At 39.3% G+C, this 14442-nt stretch overlaps 1 protein-coding gene across 2 annotated transcripts; it reads left to right on the plus strand.

Annotated features, from left to right (window-relative positions):
* The first annotated feature begins 536 nt into the window (after positions 1 to 536).
* LOC148847159 (superoxide dismutase [Cu-Zn], chloroplastic-like) lies at positions 537 to 14127 on the plus strand. Of its 2 annotated transcripts, XM_088950682.1 has the most exons (8): positions 643 to 1307; positions 1485 to 1546; positions 1675 to 1714; positions 1891 to 1986; positions 2072 to 2103; positions 2735 to 2810; positions 2947 to 3000; positions 13847 to 14127. In XM_088950682.1, the coding sequence occupies exons 1-8, from the start codon at positions 1064 to 1066 to the stop codon at positions 13870 to 13872; spliced, it is 630 nt and encodes a 209-aa protein (XP_088806808.1). In that variant the 5' UTR covers positions 643 to 1063; the 3' UTR covers positions 13873 to 14127. The 2 variants fall into 2 exon arrangements, with proteins under 2 accessions (XP_088806809.1, XP_088806808.1); XM_088950683.1 differs by lacking the exon at positions 1891 to 1986 and having other exon boundaries at positions 537 to 1307.
* Positions 14128 to 14442: the final 315 nt, after the last annotated feature.

The following is a 14442-nucleotide window of genomic DNA, read 5'->3' on the forward strand; positions in this document are numbered from 1 at the left end:
GAGTTCAACTTTAATGATCGAAATGAGAATATATTGCCTCTCTCATTTCCAGAGATCGAAGGCAGAAATCGTTACCTATATTGTAGAACCATTCTCTTCTCTATCGAACGCTCGAAGAGGACTTTGGAGAAAACAATCGAAATGATGCAATGGCTATATCTAAGGCCCAAAACTGGGGTTTGATGCGGCCCAACTTTACATTTAAGGCCCAACCCGTTATTCAAAAGCTTCAAGCCTTACCCACTCATTGCTGTCATATGTGTCCCACAACTTTACATTTAAGGCCCAACCCGTTTTCAACATAAGGTTGAAATGTGTAGTGGGGCGCAGATGTGAATTCTCATTTCTGCTGCATTTTGCCTCGGAAGCTATTAATATTTATTAATAATTAATCATCTGTGCTTTTAACATAGTTTACGGATTTTTACCAAACAAATCATAATTTATGGATTCGGATCAGTTATTTTACAATAAAAAAATCTCTAGGTCTGGGAATCTTTCATCTTTTTGTGAGTGAAGGGCACGTTCCAGCCTTTGTCAAAAGATTCTGGAATGATCTGTTATCGTCTGATACTAGTTTCTCATCCTTCGTTTTGTCAAAGAAAAAAAAAAACCAAATATTTGACTCAAAATTTTCGAGTAAAAATTTTCTGCACGTTCCAACACCTTATCAATATAATATGACGCCGCACATCCCATCATCAAACAGAGATCCACCATATGAATGAAATCAGTGGGATCCGCCACGTATGAAATGTGCGGTGTCAGATCATTGTTAGGGTGTTGGAATGTATTTCCTGGTAACTTGTCAGGAGATTTGGACTGGCCTCATGGATGTTCAACAACAAACGAACATCACAAACTGCTGACCATTGAGTTACCAACCCCTCTCTCTCTCTCTCTCTCTCTCTCTCTCTCTCTCTCCTGATTTACTCCATCGTCGGAGCCCATTACATCTAGAATTCATGATATATAATCACAGTTGCCACCTTATCTATATATCTACATAATTCTGCATCTCTTCGTCTCAGCCACCAAGTGACTGCGAGCGGTATCGGCAGCCATGGCCGCCCACACCATTCTCGCAGCTTCTCCTTCTCAATCTCTCCTTCCTTCCTTCTCAAACCCTAGCCCTCCATTCCAGTCTTCCTTCGTCGGGCTATCCGTCAAGTTCCCTCGTCAATCCTTAAACCTCGCCGTGGCTTCCAAGCCCCTCACCATTGTCGCCGCGACGAAGAAGGCCGTCGCAGTCCTCAAAGGAAATTCCCAAGCCGAAGGCGTCGTCATATTGACCCAAGAAGACGACGGTCTGTTTTCCATTCCCTACTCAGCTCGAATTAGCTCCTACTTGTTCCATTTTTTGCTGTTTGAACTTGTTAATTTTCTCCTCCCCCCTTTTAATTCCTTGTATCCGGTTAGTGTAATCAGTTTGAGCTCTTTAATTGTTAAATGATACAGGTCTCTTTAATTGTTAAATGATACAGGTCCGACGACTGTGAATGTTCGTGTCACCGGACTTACTCCTGGACCTCATGGGTTCCACCTCGTGAGTGTTGACATTTGATTGTAGCTTTTATAATTTTGGAAGAGAACACTAGGAAGCTCTTTTTTTTTTTTTTATGAATTATGGTTCATTTTCCTTTTTCATTTTTGATTTCTGAATCTTTTGCGCAGCACGAGTATGGCGACACGACAAATGGGTGTATATCCACAGGTTGGATTCAGTTGTCTTTGCTGGGTTTGTTATTTAATTAATGGATATTCTAGCTTGAAACATTTGCAATACATGCTTAAATAGAGTGTTTAAATTGATCATAGATTGAAATTTGAATTAGGAATATATATATATATATATATATATATATATTTCTTTTCTTTTGGCCTAATCAGGGGCACATTTCAACCCAAATAACATGACACATGGTGCTCCTGATGATGAAGTCCGTCATGCGGGTGACCTGGGAAACATAGTTGCTAATGCTGATGGTAACCCACTTCCATTCCTATGAGAACTGCTCTGGTTGTTTCCTGCTGTATGTTCTAAATTTTTTGGTATTGTATGGAAATGTAGGAGTGGCAGAGGCAACAATTGTGGATAGCCAGGTATGACATTTTTTCTTTTCTTTTCTTTTTCTTTTTTGTTGTCATGCCTTGCATGATTTATGGATTTTGCTTTGCTATATTCTAATTCTTAGTATCACTATTTTAAAACGCAAAGGTTTGTAGCGAGGTGGTAGGATCTTCTGAGGCGTAAGGCCTATGCCTCATGAAACCTCATTATTTCAAGAAAAAACATGAACTACTATGAGAAGTGTAAAAAAAAGACTTTTTTTTTTATGAGAAGAATGTATGGATGAGTTGATCATCATATAAACATGGACTACAAAGTATTAATAAGTTTCTTACAATTCCTAGACGATTAATGGCTCTTGATGTAAATAAAACCCAATAGACACCCAGAAATCTTACCATTAGTCTTTAACTGGTTGCTGTGATGAGAAATCTATTTCAATTAATGTATGGAACTACATGTTGATGATATAATGTACCAGAAAGTGTGGCATATGTTCTTTTACTCCTGATCCTCCAGGTTGAGCCTTGGGGAGTTTTCCTTAAGTGGTTAGGCGATACCTTGAGATGAGCCTCAAGGTGTAAGCCTCACATGTTTCTTAAACCTGCTTGGTAGTCCTTCTATTACTGAGACTTTTGCCTCGCTTTTGCCTGAAATATGTAGATACCACTGACTGGACCTAATTCCGTTGTTGGAAGAGCATTTGTGGTTCATGAATTGGAGGATGACCTTGGAAAGGGTAATTATTTAAGTTGGGCTTCATTTAGCTCTTTCTTTCTGATGGTGCATTTTTGTTTATTTGTCAGTTCTGTCTTTCTTGCGATATGCTTATTGCTGCTTTTAAATCTGACTTTCTATCTGTCATGCATCTATAGGTGGGCATGAACTTAGCCTTACAACTGGCAATGCAGGTGGAAGGTTGGCATGCGGTAAGAAATACTCAAAATTCATAGGGATTCCTGTTCCCCTCTCTTGTTGGAAGGCCATAGTTTGTTTTATGTTTTTGTTGCTGGCTTGCAGCTAGAATTACTATGAATCACTTGCTAATCAAAAGTGGACACATGTAGTTGAAGTTTAATGAAACAATACATATAGATTGTGACAAATTTTGGAAATCATGGCAACATTACCAAAAAATAATAATAAAACATTTCATAACCATATTTTAGCCTTTTAGGAAATTATTAAGATTATTATGACATAACTGGATATTAAAAACTTATTATATTCAAAAGCAATACTTTCTTGCAACTTGTTTCCCCTATGAATTTAAATAACAGTCTTTACAGTGGTAAAGATGGCAGAAATTGCATTATTAGCATGTTGATCGGATTGCAAAATTGGCTTCTTACCTCATATTTAGGATTCCTGCTGGGGGTGACATTATTGGTCAAGGCTATATGATTGCTCAAAAGGAGGGTGAGCATCTCCCAAACAAGATACAAGATCTGATCGTATAGGAATATACAGCTTATACAAAAGGTGTATTGCTTGTATATTGTAAAGAGACTGGGCCGAATGGGTCCTAGTATCTTCTCTTGTAATAGTCTTTCTATTTTCCTGTTAGCTAATGGGCCTCTCTTCATGGGCCTGTTATTTCTTTTTGTTTGATCTCTTTATTTTACTGCCTAGTTGGCCGCCCACTTAAGGGCATACTTGTAATTATTTTAACATTAATTTTTAGTAAAAAGGATTAGAGAAGAGAGGGAAGGATTATTCGAACCTTTCTTCTTCTTCCTCCTCTTTTCTTCGTCTTCTTCTCTTGTACTACTGCTCTTACTTTTCTTCCTTTTTCTCTCTAATTTTTCAAATTTACACCTATTTTTGATGACTGGTTTACATCTTGGTATCAGAGTAGGTTTATTTCTTCCTTCTTTTCTTCTTCCTCTTTTCCCATACACCCTTCGATTAAGAGAGTGTATGGAGAGATATGTTCTCTATAACTCAGAGGATCTCTGGCCTAGTTGGTAGAGGGTTTGGAGAGTTTAAATCTGGCTGGATATTGCCAAGAAGTGGTGTTGTTCAGTTGCTGCCCAAAACCCTAGCCGGCTAGAGATTTTCGAAGGTACAGGTAAAGGTGAAGCTTTGGGTGTGGTGCTCTGTGCTTGGGAGGTGTCTTTTGACTCCTAAAGGAGGGCAGTTCAGGTTTGGAAGAGATTGGGAAGCTCTGGTAGGAGCGGTTGCATCTTCTCTCTTCCTCCCCAATAGTTGGACGGAGTAAAACCCTAGTTTTCAAGCATCTGGGTTCTGGTTTGACTTCAAGTAAGTTTATATAGACCAAATTTCTGGTTCTTTGATTTTCGTTTGATTAATGGAGCCATACGGAAGTGAGCTCAAGCAAGTGCCAGTTTTCGGCCTCGGCTCGGTAGGTTCCGTTTTGACTGGTGTCACCACAATCAAGCTAGATGGGACAAATTTATCTTGCTTGGACACAGTCTATAAGAATTTATGTCTGTAGTAGAGGAAAACTCGGGTATCTCACAGGTGGTAAAGTGAAATCCGAAGAGATAGACCCTAAATTTGAGAAATGGATGCAAGAGAACTATACAGTCATTGGATGGTTGGTCAACTCTATGCAACCTCATATAAGTCAACATTATCTCTAGATGTCTCCGGCTAAGGAAATATGGGACAGTGTTACTGAGACCTATTCATAGAAGTTGAATGTAGCCAGAATCTACAAGTTGAAAAGTGACGTGAAGAACCTAAGACAGGGGGAGAAGAGTGTAGCAATCTACTATTCTATACTGAAATCCCTATGGCAAGAAATTGGTGTTATGGAGATAGTTGTATGGGAGAGTAAGAATGATGTTGAAATGTATGGGAAGTTGGTAGAGAGAAATAGGGTGTTTGAATTTCTTATTGGACTCAACCCTGAGTTTGACATCATTAGGCAAAATATCCTGGCCAAAGATAAGGTTACTCTTTCCTAGCCATACACTATGATAAGCAGTGAGGAGAGTAGGCAGCAGGTTCAGTTACAGAGTCCACATACAAAACACTTTGCACATGCTGGAATAAAGCCAAAGGGTCCTATTGAGAAAAAGGAACAGATATGTGAATATTGCAAGAAACCAAGGCATACAAAGGACACTTGTTGGAAGCTTCATCCTGAGCTTCTTCCTGATAGGTTTAAGAATAACAACAGTTCTAAGAAGGGCAAACAAACAGGAAAGCCTAAGACAGCTAATGTTGCTACAGTACCTGAAGGAGGAAATAAGGAGAGTGAAGAAAAATCAACCATTGAGCAGTTGGCAGCAATGAAGGCGGATTTTGAAAAGTATGGGAGGCTGCTAAATCACTTGGAAGCTACTGTTTCTTCATCTCACTCTTCCAGCAACACATCATCATCATCTGCATTTGCTCACTCAGGTATTCGTGCTTCTGCAAATCATGCTTCAGTTTCAGGTAATCATAAAATCCCTTGGATTATTGATTTCGGTGCATCAGACCATATGACCAGCCTGTCTAATCTCTTCTGCTCATACCACATTCTCTCTAGTAAAGAGAAAATATCCTTTGCTGATGGGTCTCTTGCTCCCATTTCTGGTAAAGGGGATATAAAGACCTCTGACACCCTTTATTTATCCTCTGTCCTTCATGTCCCTAAACTTAATACAAACATTTTATCTGTTAGCAGCTTAACTAAATTCATGAATTGTAGCATAACCTTTTTTCCCACTCATTGTGTTTTTCAGGACCTTCAATCTCAAAGGATGATTGGGAGTGCCCATGAGGCGAATGGAATATACTTGTTGGACACACCAGATAGAGCTTTTGGACCACCTCATGGAGTTGCCTTAGAGTCAGTCTTGTCAGAGTCTATTGACAAAGTCTTGTTATATCACTTTCGGTTTGGTCATTTGTCTTTTTCTACTTTGAGTCATTTGTTTCCCAATATGTTTAAGGGGGTGTCTTTATCAAGTCTTCATTGGGAGTCGTGTGAACTGGCAAAGCATTGTAGACATTCTTATTCAGTAAGCAATAAAAGATCTCTTTCTCCTTTTCATATTGTTCACTCTGATGTGTGGGGGCCATATCATTTGCCAACAATGGGGGGTTACAGGTACTTTATCCTTTTTATTGATGACTACTCTCGTTATACTTGGATTTATCTCATGAAATCCAAGGATGAAGTACTAGCTATTGTGCAAAAATTTCATGAACTCATCCTCACCCAGTTTAACACTCGGATCAAAATATTCCGTTCTGATAATGCTAAGGAGTATTTTGAGAAAACCCTCTCCGCCTTTCTTGAAACTTTTGGGGTTATTCATCAAAGTTCTTGTTCCTACACTCCACAACAGAACGGAGTAGCAGAAAGGAAGAACCGACATGTGGTTGAAGTTGCCAGATCCTTCCTGTTTGCATCCCATGTTCCTATAAAATTTTGGGGAGATGTTGTTCTTACTGCTACCTTTTTTATCAACCATATGCCCTTCTGGGTTCTTAACTTCAAAACCCCCTTTAGCCTTCTCTTCCCGGATAGGAACTTTTTTCTCTTCCTCTCTGTGTTTTTGGGTGCACTTGCTATGTGCATGTTCACAGCCATCAAAGGCACAAATTTGAACCTAAGGCTCGTAAATGTGTTTTTCTGAGATATGCCTCCACACAGAAGGGATATTGCTGTTTTGATCCAGTTAGTGGCACCCGCTTTGTATCTCGGGATGTCACATTTGCTGAGTTGACTCCTTTCTTTAGTATTTCTCATGAGGGGGAGAAATCTGAAGAACCCTTTGCTATGTCTCCAGTTGTTCCTCTTCCCATTCCTCTTGAGTCCTCTCACGAGGTGTCCACTTCTCCCACTGGACCTACCTCCAATATTCCTGTTCCTCCTCCTCCTCCTCCACCTCATTCTCCTATAATTCCCTCCCATCCTGTTCTCCAAAGGTGGTACCAAAGGCACAGATTCAGACATGGGCAAGTTGTTTCCACTCCTACAGAAGAGCCTCTTGCTCCTCCCATCATTACTGAGGTAACAGGTCGGCCTTCCTCTGACCCATCTACATCTTTCCCAAACATTTGACCTTCCTATTGCTCTCCGCAAGGGCAGGCGGAAGTGTACAGCCCATTGTATCTCCATACACCTGTCTTATCTCTCTTTCCTACTACTCTTTTCTTGCTTCTGTTTCTTCCCATGTGATACCCATGTCCGTACCGGAAGCCTTATCTAAAACTGAATTGAGGGATGCTATGATGGCTGAACTGGATGCTTTGCATAAGAACCATACCTGGGATATTGTTGACTTGCCTGAAGGGAAGGAACCAGTGGGTGGTAAATGGGTGTTTACCATTAAATATCGCTCCGATGGATCTATTGAGAGGTTTAAGGCTAGGCTGGTTGCTAAAGGTTACACTCAGATGTATGGTATTGGCTATCTTGAGACCTTTGCTCATGTAGCTAAGATGACCTCAGTCCGGGTTTTGTTATCTCTAGCCGCTACTTTTGATTGGCCCCTACACCAGTTTGATGTTAAAAATGCCTTCTTGAATGGAGACCTACATGAAAATGTCTCTATGTCTTTGCCTCCAGGGGTGTATGGGAAGAAAATGCAAGGCAAGGTGTGTAAACTGCAAAAATCTATTTATGGTCTTAAACAGTCTTCTCGGTCTTGGTTTGAGAGGTTCGGGGCTGCTCTTTTCTCCTTTGGTTACACACAAATTCAATCTGATCATACCCTGTTCTTGAAGAGAAATGGCTCTCTGGTGACCTTTTTGATAGTTTATGTTGATGATATTGTGGTCACGGGTAATGACACTCAAGAGGACAGTAAATGCAAAAGATTTCTTAACTCTGAATTTGAGATCAAGGATTTGGGAGATCTCCGGTATTTTTTGGGCATTGAAGTTGCTAGATCTAAGGATGGTATCTTCATTTCTCAGTGTAAATTTGTGCTTGACCTCCTCGTTGAGACTGGTAAACTTGGAGCTAAACCAATCTCCACTTCTATTGATCCCAATCATAAGCTTTCTGCTATAGATGGTGACCTTTTATCTGATAAGGGGGTGTTTCAGAGACTGCTTGGGAAGTTGTTATATCTTTGCATGATTCGGCCGGACATTTCCTATGCAGTAAGTGCTATTAGTCAATTTATGCATTCTCCCAGAGATACTCATTTAGCTGCTACAGAAAGGGTTTTGCGTTACTTGAAAGGTACTCCAGGGAAAGATATTCAATTTGCCAAACATGGACACATGAAGCTGGAAGTTTTCACTGATGCTGATTGGGCAGGATGTATTGATGATAGGAGATCCACCTCAGGTTATTGTGCTCTGGTCACTGGGAACATTGTGTCATGGAGGAGTAAGAAACAGTCTGTTGTTGCTAGATCCTCAACTAAAGCAGAATACAGGGCAATGGCACATGGTGTGTCAGAATTACTGTGGTTACGATCCCTTTTAGAAGAATTGGGGGTTGATTATGAGAAGCCAATGATGTTCTACTGTGACAACCAAGCAGCTATCAATATTGCACATAATTCTGTTCAACATGACAGAACTAAGCACATTGAAGTTGATAAACATTTTATAAGAGAAAGAGTTTCCTCAGGAGAAGTTTGTTTGCCATTCATCACATCAGACGAACAATTGGCTGATATCTTGACCAAGGGAGTTCCAAGAGGGAAAATGACACACTATATAAGCAAGCTGGGCATGATTGACATCTATGCTCAGCTTGAGGGGGAGTGTAAAGAGACCGGGCCGAATGGGTCCTAGTATCTTCTCTTGTAATATTTTTTCTATTTTCCTGTTAGTTAATGGGCTTGTTATTTCTTTTTGTTTGATCTCTTTATGTTACTGCCTAGTTGGCCGCCCACTTAAGGGCATACTTGTAATTATTTTAACATCAATTTTTAGTAAAAAGGATTAGAGAAGAGAGGGAAGGATTATTCGAACCTTTCTTCTTCTTCCTCCTCTTTTCTCCATCTTCTTCTCTTGTACTGCTGCTCTTACTTTTCTTCCTTTTTCTCTCTAATTTTTCAAGTTTACACCTATTTTTGAGGACTGGTTTACATCTTATATAATGTGATCACTGTTCACTCATTTACAAAATCCACAAAAAGAATCCTCTCTCATTGATTTGAGAATTGCTCCCTATTCACGCCTTTGAACTCCTTCAAAACAGAGGCCCATTCAACCAAACTTCTTTCAACATTCCCAATCAACCTATCAAGATCAACCTTGCTTCAGAAAAAACTCTACTGTTACACTCTAAACATATAGCCCAGCATAAGGCCCCAGGGCCTTTCGATGTAGTTTAAGTTGCAGAATTAGTTTGGAGTGAAGTATGTAGCTCTTTATAGAGGGAAGAAGAATCCTCTTTATTATGAAGAAACCCTAGCTTGATGTGCAAGTTAAATTTAGAAAGAAACTTGTATTAAAAAATTTGAAATTTTGAAAAAAAACATCTTGATATCCGTGCTCTCTCTCCAAAATGGCCCTATATGCCTATGTATGGGCTCAATATAGAGAGCCCATGAAGTCGAGTTTGCAGGCAGAACCTTGAGGTATGCAGGCCTTGCTGCATTCATGGTTGAAATATTGATACACCCCGATATGCGCAAAGATGTATATCGAGGGTTTGACCCACAGACTTCCTTTTTTTTTTGAGTTTTTTTTTTCCAAAAATTTACAGGGGGCTGGTCTTAGCAAGGTCAGCCCCCTGATACGTGACGAAATTTTGTACCATGGTTGCATCGAATATTCATTCCTCTTCTCTATCCTTCTTGTTTAGTGGCAGTGAAGTTGATAAGCTAGAAGGGTAATTCTTATGGAGTGGAATGGAGGTTTAGTGAATTTTATTAAAGTATTGAAAATTACAAAGCAAAGGAGCTAACCTGAATACAACCAATGTACACTCAAAATGTAATGCAATTACAGAACAGCCCAAAACATAGAGTTTCTGTTCACCCCTTGCCTAGCTAGACATCTGCCAATGAATTTGCTCCTCTTTACCCATGTACACTGAATTTCAATGTCCTTAGTCAGCCACTTAAATTTCCTCTTTTCATTGCTGTAATTCCAGAGCCTAGAGTTGTCCGCTTTTAGCCAGTTCACCACAATTTCAGAATCTCCTTCTGTGATCAATTTATTAATATTCATGTCCTTGACCCTTTGTACCCCTTCAAGGGCTGCTAGTATCTCAGCCCTCAAAGAATCTCCCACCCCAATTGGACCAGAATACATAGCTAATAGATTCCCTTTTTCATCTCCTATCACTCCCCCTATTCCGGCGGGCCCTGGACTGCCCATACTTCTGCCATCGAATTTCAGTTTAGTAAAACCATGAGGTGGAGGGCGAGCAGGAACTTGAAGTCTTTTTAGCTGAAGCTGATTCTGCAATCTCCTTCCAATTCCTTAGCAACTCATCAATTGAGAAATCTGCGAACATGTCCAAAGTTTTCAACCAATGTATCACCCTAATATGAATAACCTCCAAAATTACTTTGAAGCTTCTCTCCTTATCTGAAAAAATCCGTGAATTTCTTTCCTCCCAAACAGCCCAACAAACTACAGCCCTAACACATCACCACATAGTCTTGGCCCTTTTTGTTGACCAGTTATGCATGGAAGTGAATAAGCTTTGCACATTCAAAGGGGGAGTCCACCTGCACCTAAACAGAGAAGTAAACCATTCCCAAATGACTTTAGCCAACTGACAGGAAATTAGTAAATGGTATCCAAACTCACCATCAGATTTACAGAGGACACACCAATGAGGAGACAAATAGCTATAGGTCTTTTTCTTTGAAGTAAATCACTTGTATTAACTCTTTCTAGAAAGGCTTCCCAACAGAAACTCCCAACCTTTGGAGGTATAGGTTGACACCACACCTCTTTAACAGGAAAAGACAGTCCAGTAGAAGAAGGTTGTATTTGGTGGATTGAAGGTGCATGCCTTAAGGTGGTCTATTTTTAAGGCTTTGCCTTTTAAGTAGGGGATGCAACTTTGGTGGGCCCAACATAAACTCATTCAGACCCAAACCATGACTTTACATGGTGTCAGGGTTTGGAATTGAGACCTCTCAGGTAGCTTGAGCCAAACCTAGCCCTTATATAACTCATTAACTCCCATGCAATTTACATGCAATATTGTAAACTGCAATTTTTTTATAACCACGTTATTGATTACTTAAATTTTAACATTGGGTTATTCTTTTATCCCTCCACAAAGGAAAAATAATGTGGAAACATACAAAAGCAGCAGTCTTATGGAGTTTATGGGAGGAAATAAATGCATGTACCTTTGAAGGTAAACACTTGGAGCCAAATTGCATTATAGATGTAGTTCACATCGAGAGTGGTTAATTGGATCTCCACAATAGAGGAGTTTATGAGGGGCCCCTTGTGATTCTATTCTCAGATGGTGGCATGAAATGGTAACTTTTGTTCAGGGAAGGCATCCTGTTCATAGGGAGTGGACTCCTCCAAAGCATGGCCAGATAAAGCTCATTTTATATGGCTGCTCTCTAAGGAGCCCTGGACCGTTGGACATTTGTTGAGCTTTCAGAAATCATTTAGGAAAGGTGATTGCTTACTCCAGCCCTATGGAGAGGCAAGTGCAGTGCAGCAGAGGCAGAGATTTTATGTTTGTTACAAGGTCTGAGAACTGGCCATTCCCTGAATGTTGGAGTCGAGGTGGAAAAGAACTCACAGTGGTCATATGCTGGATGAGATCGCTTGTTGATGGCCCTTGGGCACCACATTGAGATCTATCGATGCATTAGCAAATGCCTATTCTAAGGAAAAGGGTTGAAAGAGATACCTCTTATTGGTGGTTTGGGTTTTACTGGCTACGCACTAGAGAACTTTTTCTGGGGTACTTGATCAGGCTTTGGCTTTATTTTCTTTTGACATGGTCCTTCCTCTTATACCCAATGACGGAAGGTCTTTTGTAACTGTGATTCTCTTATCTTGATAAATTGTTTCGATTTTATTAACAATAAAAGGAATGTTAGAAAGGTTATTTAGTTATTCTATCTCATGAGCCAAGGTCATATAATTTGGATGTGAAATTTCAGAGCTAAAATGCTGAAATACAGATAATACATGGGTTTGTCATGGAAATTATTTTCTCTTTCATTACTTCAGATATCAAAGTTAGGTTCTTAGTTGTTCTGGTCACTTCTTTTTTAATCAGTACAAAAAAATTATTTATATATGTAAAGATTTACACAAAGCCAAAATAATAGATTCTTTACAGTGTACTACAAAGGTAACATGCCAATTGGAAACAAATTCCCTCCTAGAGAAGCCCTTAAAGTCTTCAAGAGCCAGAGCTCAGTTCATAAGAAGATTATCAGCATCATCAGACAAATGGGAATAGACTTCAAATTACCTTCAATAATTCCCCTATTACTTTCTTTATGAATACTCCAACAAATGGTGGAGGGATACTTTATATTTTGCTCTTTTATCACTTGGAGTTATACTAGTTACGTTCTATTTGTTCGTTCATATTTGGTTCTTCAGAGTGCTTTAGCTGTACAAGAAAAATAAGATTGTCCACAGGGTGCTTTTGTAAAAGTTAGGGAATGATATCTTGATGTAGGACCTTCCGGTTTAAAGTTTGTTCACTCACTGTATTTCAGGGTTGAAATAAGGTAAGGTTTAGGTGATTTGATGGATGGTGCACAGACTGAAACAATAGTCAAACAGAAAACCCTTGAGAATACATGGTTACCCTTATATACTAATTTATATTCTTGTAAAAGGACCAAACATCTTTTCTTGTCAAAGTCACTATGTGAAAAAATTTAAAGGATATAAAACAAAAAATAATTTAAACCACTTAAAAGTGGGACCAAATAGGTAATTTCCTTGACATGTTGATGCGCCTCAAAGTGCATTCAATTCACATGACTTGTTGGATAGGTAGTGGGATAAATCTTAAGATATAAAAGTCGAATTGCTTAATACTTTCAGTGTATACAGATGGAGACTGAGTACAATGATCAAATTGAAACATAAATCTTCTAAATTGGTTTGCACTGTTTTCAGAATTCTACACTGGGTCACTTTGCTTGTTACTATCCAGTTTACTTCCACTTGGAAGAGTTACCCACTTTTCTTTGTCCTCTTTCATATTTCGGTTCTTTTTTCTTTTCTTTCCTATTCTTGTGCGTGGGGTGGATCAGTTGAGGGTGGAATAGAAAGTTAATTGGTGATGATAAATGATGAATGGTCAAACACGTATAGTGTAAGATTACTGTTTTCGGAATTGTGCATTGGGTTACTTGTTTGTTGTTTCCATCCAGTTTACCTCTACTCTGGAGTGTTGCACTTTTGAGTCACTTTCTTTGTCCTCTTTCATATTTTGGTTCCTTTTCTTTTTCTTTCCCAATATTCTTGTGTGTGGGGTGGATTGGTTGAGGGTGGAATAGAAAGTTAATTTCAGATGATAAATGATGAATAGTACGTTTAGTGTAAGATTCTTTAATAACTAGCACTATTATTATAGCCTCGATGGGGTGCCCATCATTGTGCAATTGCTGGGTAACAAATGTTTGTTTGAACCTGTCTAATAACTAGCACTATTATTATAGCCTCTATGGGGTGCCGATGATTGTGCAGTTGGTGGATGGCAAATTTATGTTTGAATTGTCATTTATGATCTGGCATACTTTGTAGAGGTCCCCTCCTCTTTGCTGGGTTTCAGATTACCATGATCATTTGGCGACATCTCAGTGCATCTGGCTTTTCTGTCTTTAACTCTACATGTTGTTTGATACTTGAAAGTTGCCTTCTTTTCTAATTCCATCTGTGCGTATGCAGGTGTCGTTGGCTTGACTCCAGTATAACGAGACTAATGTGCACATGGGACTTCTGGCCTTATACTTCCTTCCCCACATGTTCTTAGAAAGCCACAAGGTCTTAGGATTTGGGAAGGACATGTTTGTAGTTTCTTACTCCCCTATAAATTTGTGGATAAGTACTTTATGAATGTTGATGACCTTTAACTTTTTGGATTGTGGATTCATTGCCTTGATTAGATCCTTAACGGTATGTCACTGATAAGTGGTGTGCTATGATTAATAAACCTCATTTCTTTGGAAGCCGGAGCTTCAGTCCTATGAAAGAAACCATCTACATTATGAAGAACAATTGCCATTTTGGTTAAGTTTGGTTTGGCAGAAGGGGGAGGGAAATTTGGGAAAATTACCTGTACTCATCTTTTTCGGCTGTTTGGTTTTAGGGGTCAGGGGTGCATACTTGAGATTTTGAGAATGGGGAAAGAGTATAAACACAAATATATACAGTATAAATACATACAAAATAACAAAATATAATGTTTTGCACTCTACATGATTGCATTTGTACTTCTCCCAAACTGGAGCCTCAGGGAGCGCTCCTCACACCAACTTCACAAT

The sequence above is a fragment of the Nelumbo lutea genome, chromosome 6 (assembly GCF_056320005.1).
Source record: "Nelumbo lutea isolate HS-2025 chromosome 6, American lotus-T2T, whole genome shotgun sequence".
In the NCBI taxonomy this organism is placed as follows: Eukaryota; Viridiplantae; Streptophyta; class Magnoliopsida; order Proteales; family Nelumbonaceae; genus Nelumbo; species Nelumbo lutea.

Bases quoted from the DNA above. Each gene is read 5' to 3' on its own strand.
- LOC148847159 (XM_088950682.1), top strand. From the start codon at position 1,064: ATGGCCGCCCACACCATTCTCGCAGCTTCTCCTTCTCAATCTCTCCTT. The intron at 1,547-1,674 runs GTGAGTGTTGAC...TCTTTTGCGCAG, and splicing joins GACCTCATGGGTTCCACCTC to CACGAGTATGGCGACACGAC. The intron at 2,104-2,734 runs GTATGACATTTT...TGAAATATGTAG, and splicing joins CAACAATTGTGGATAGCCAG to ATACCACTGACTGGACCTAA.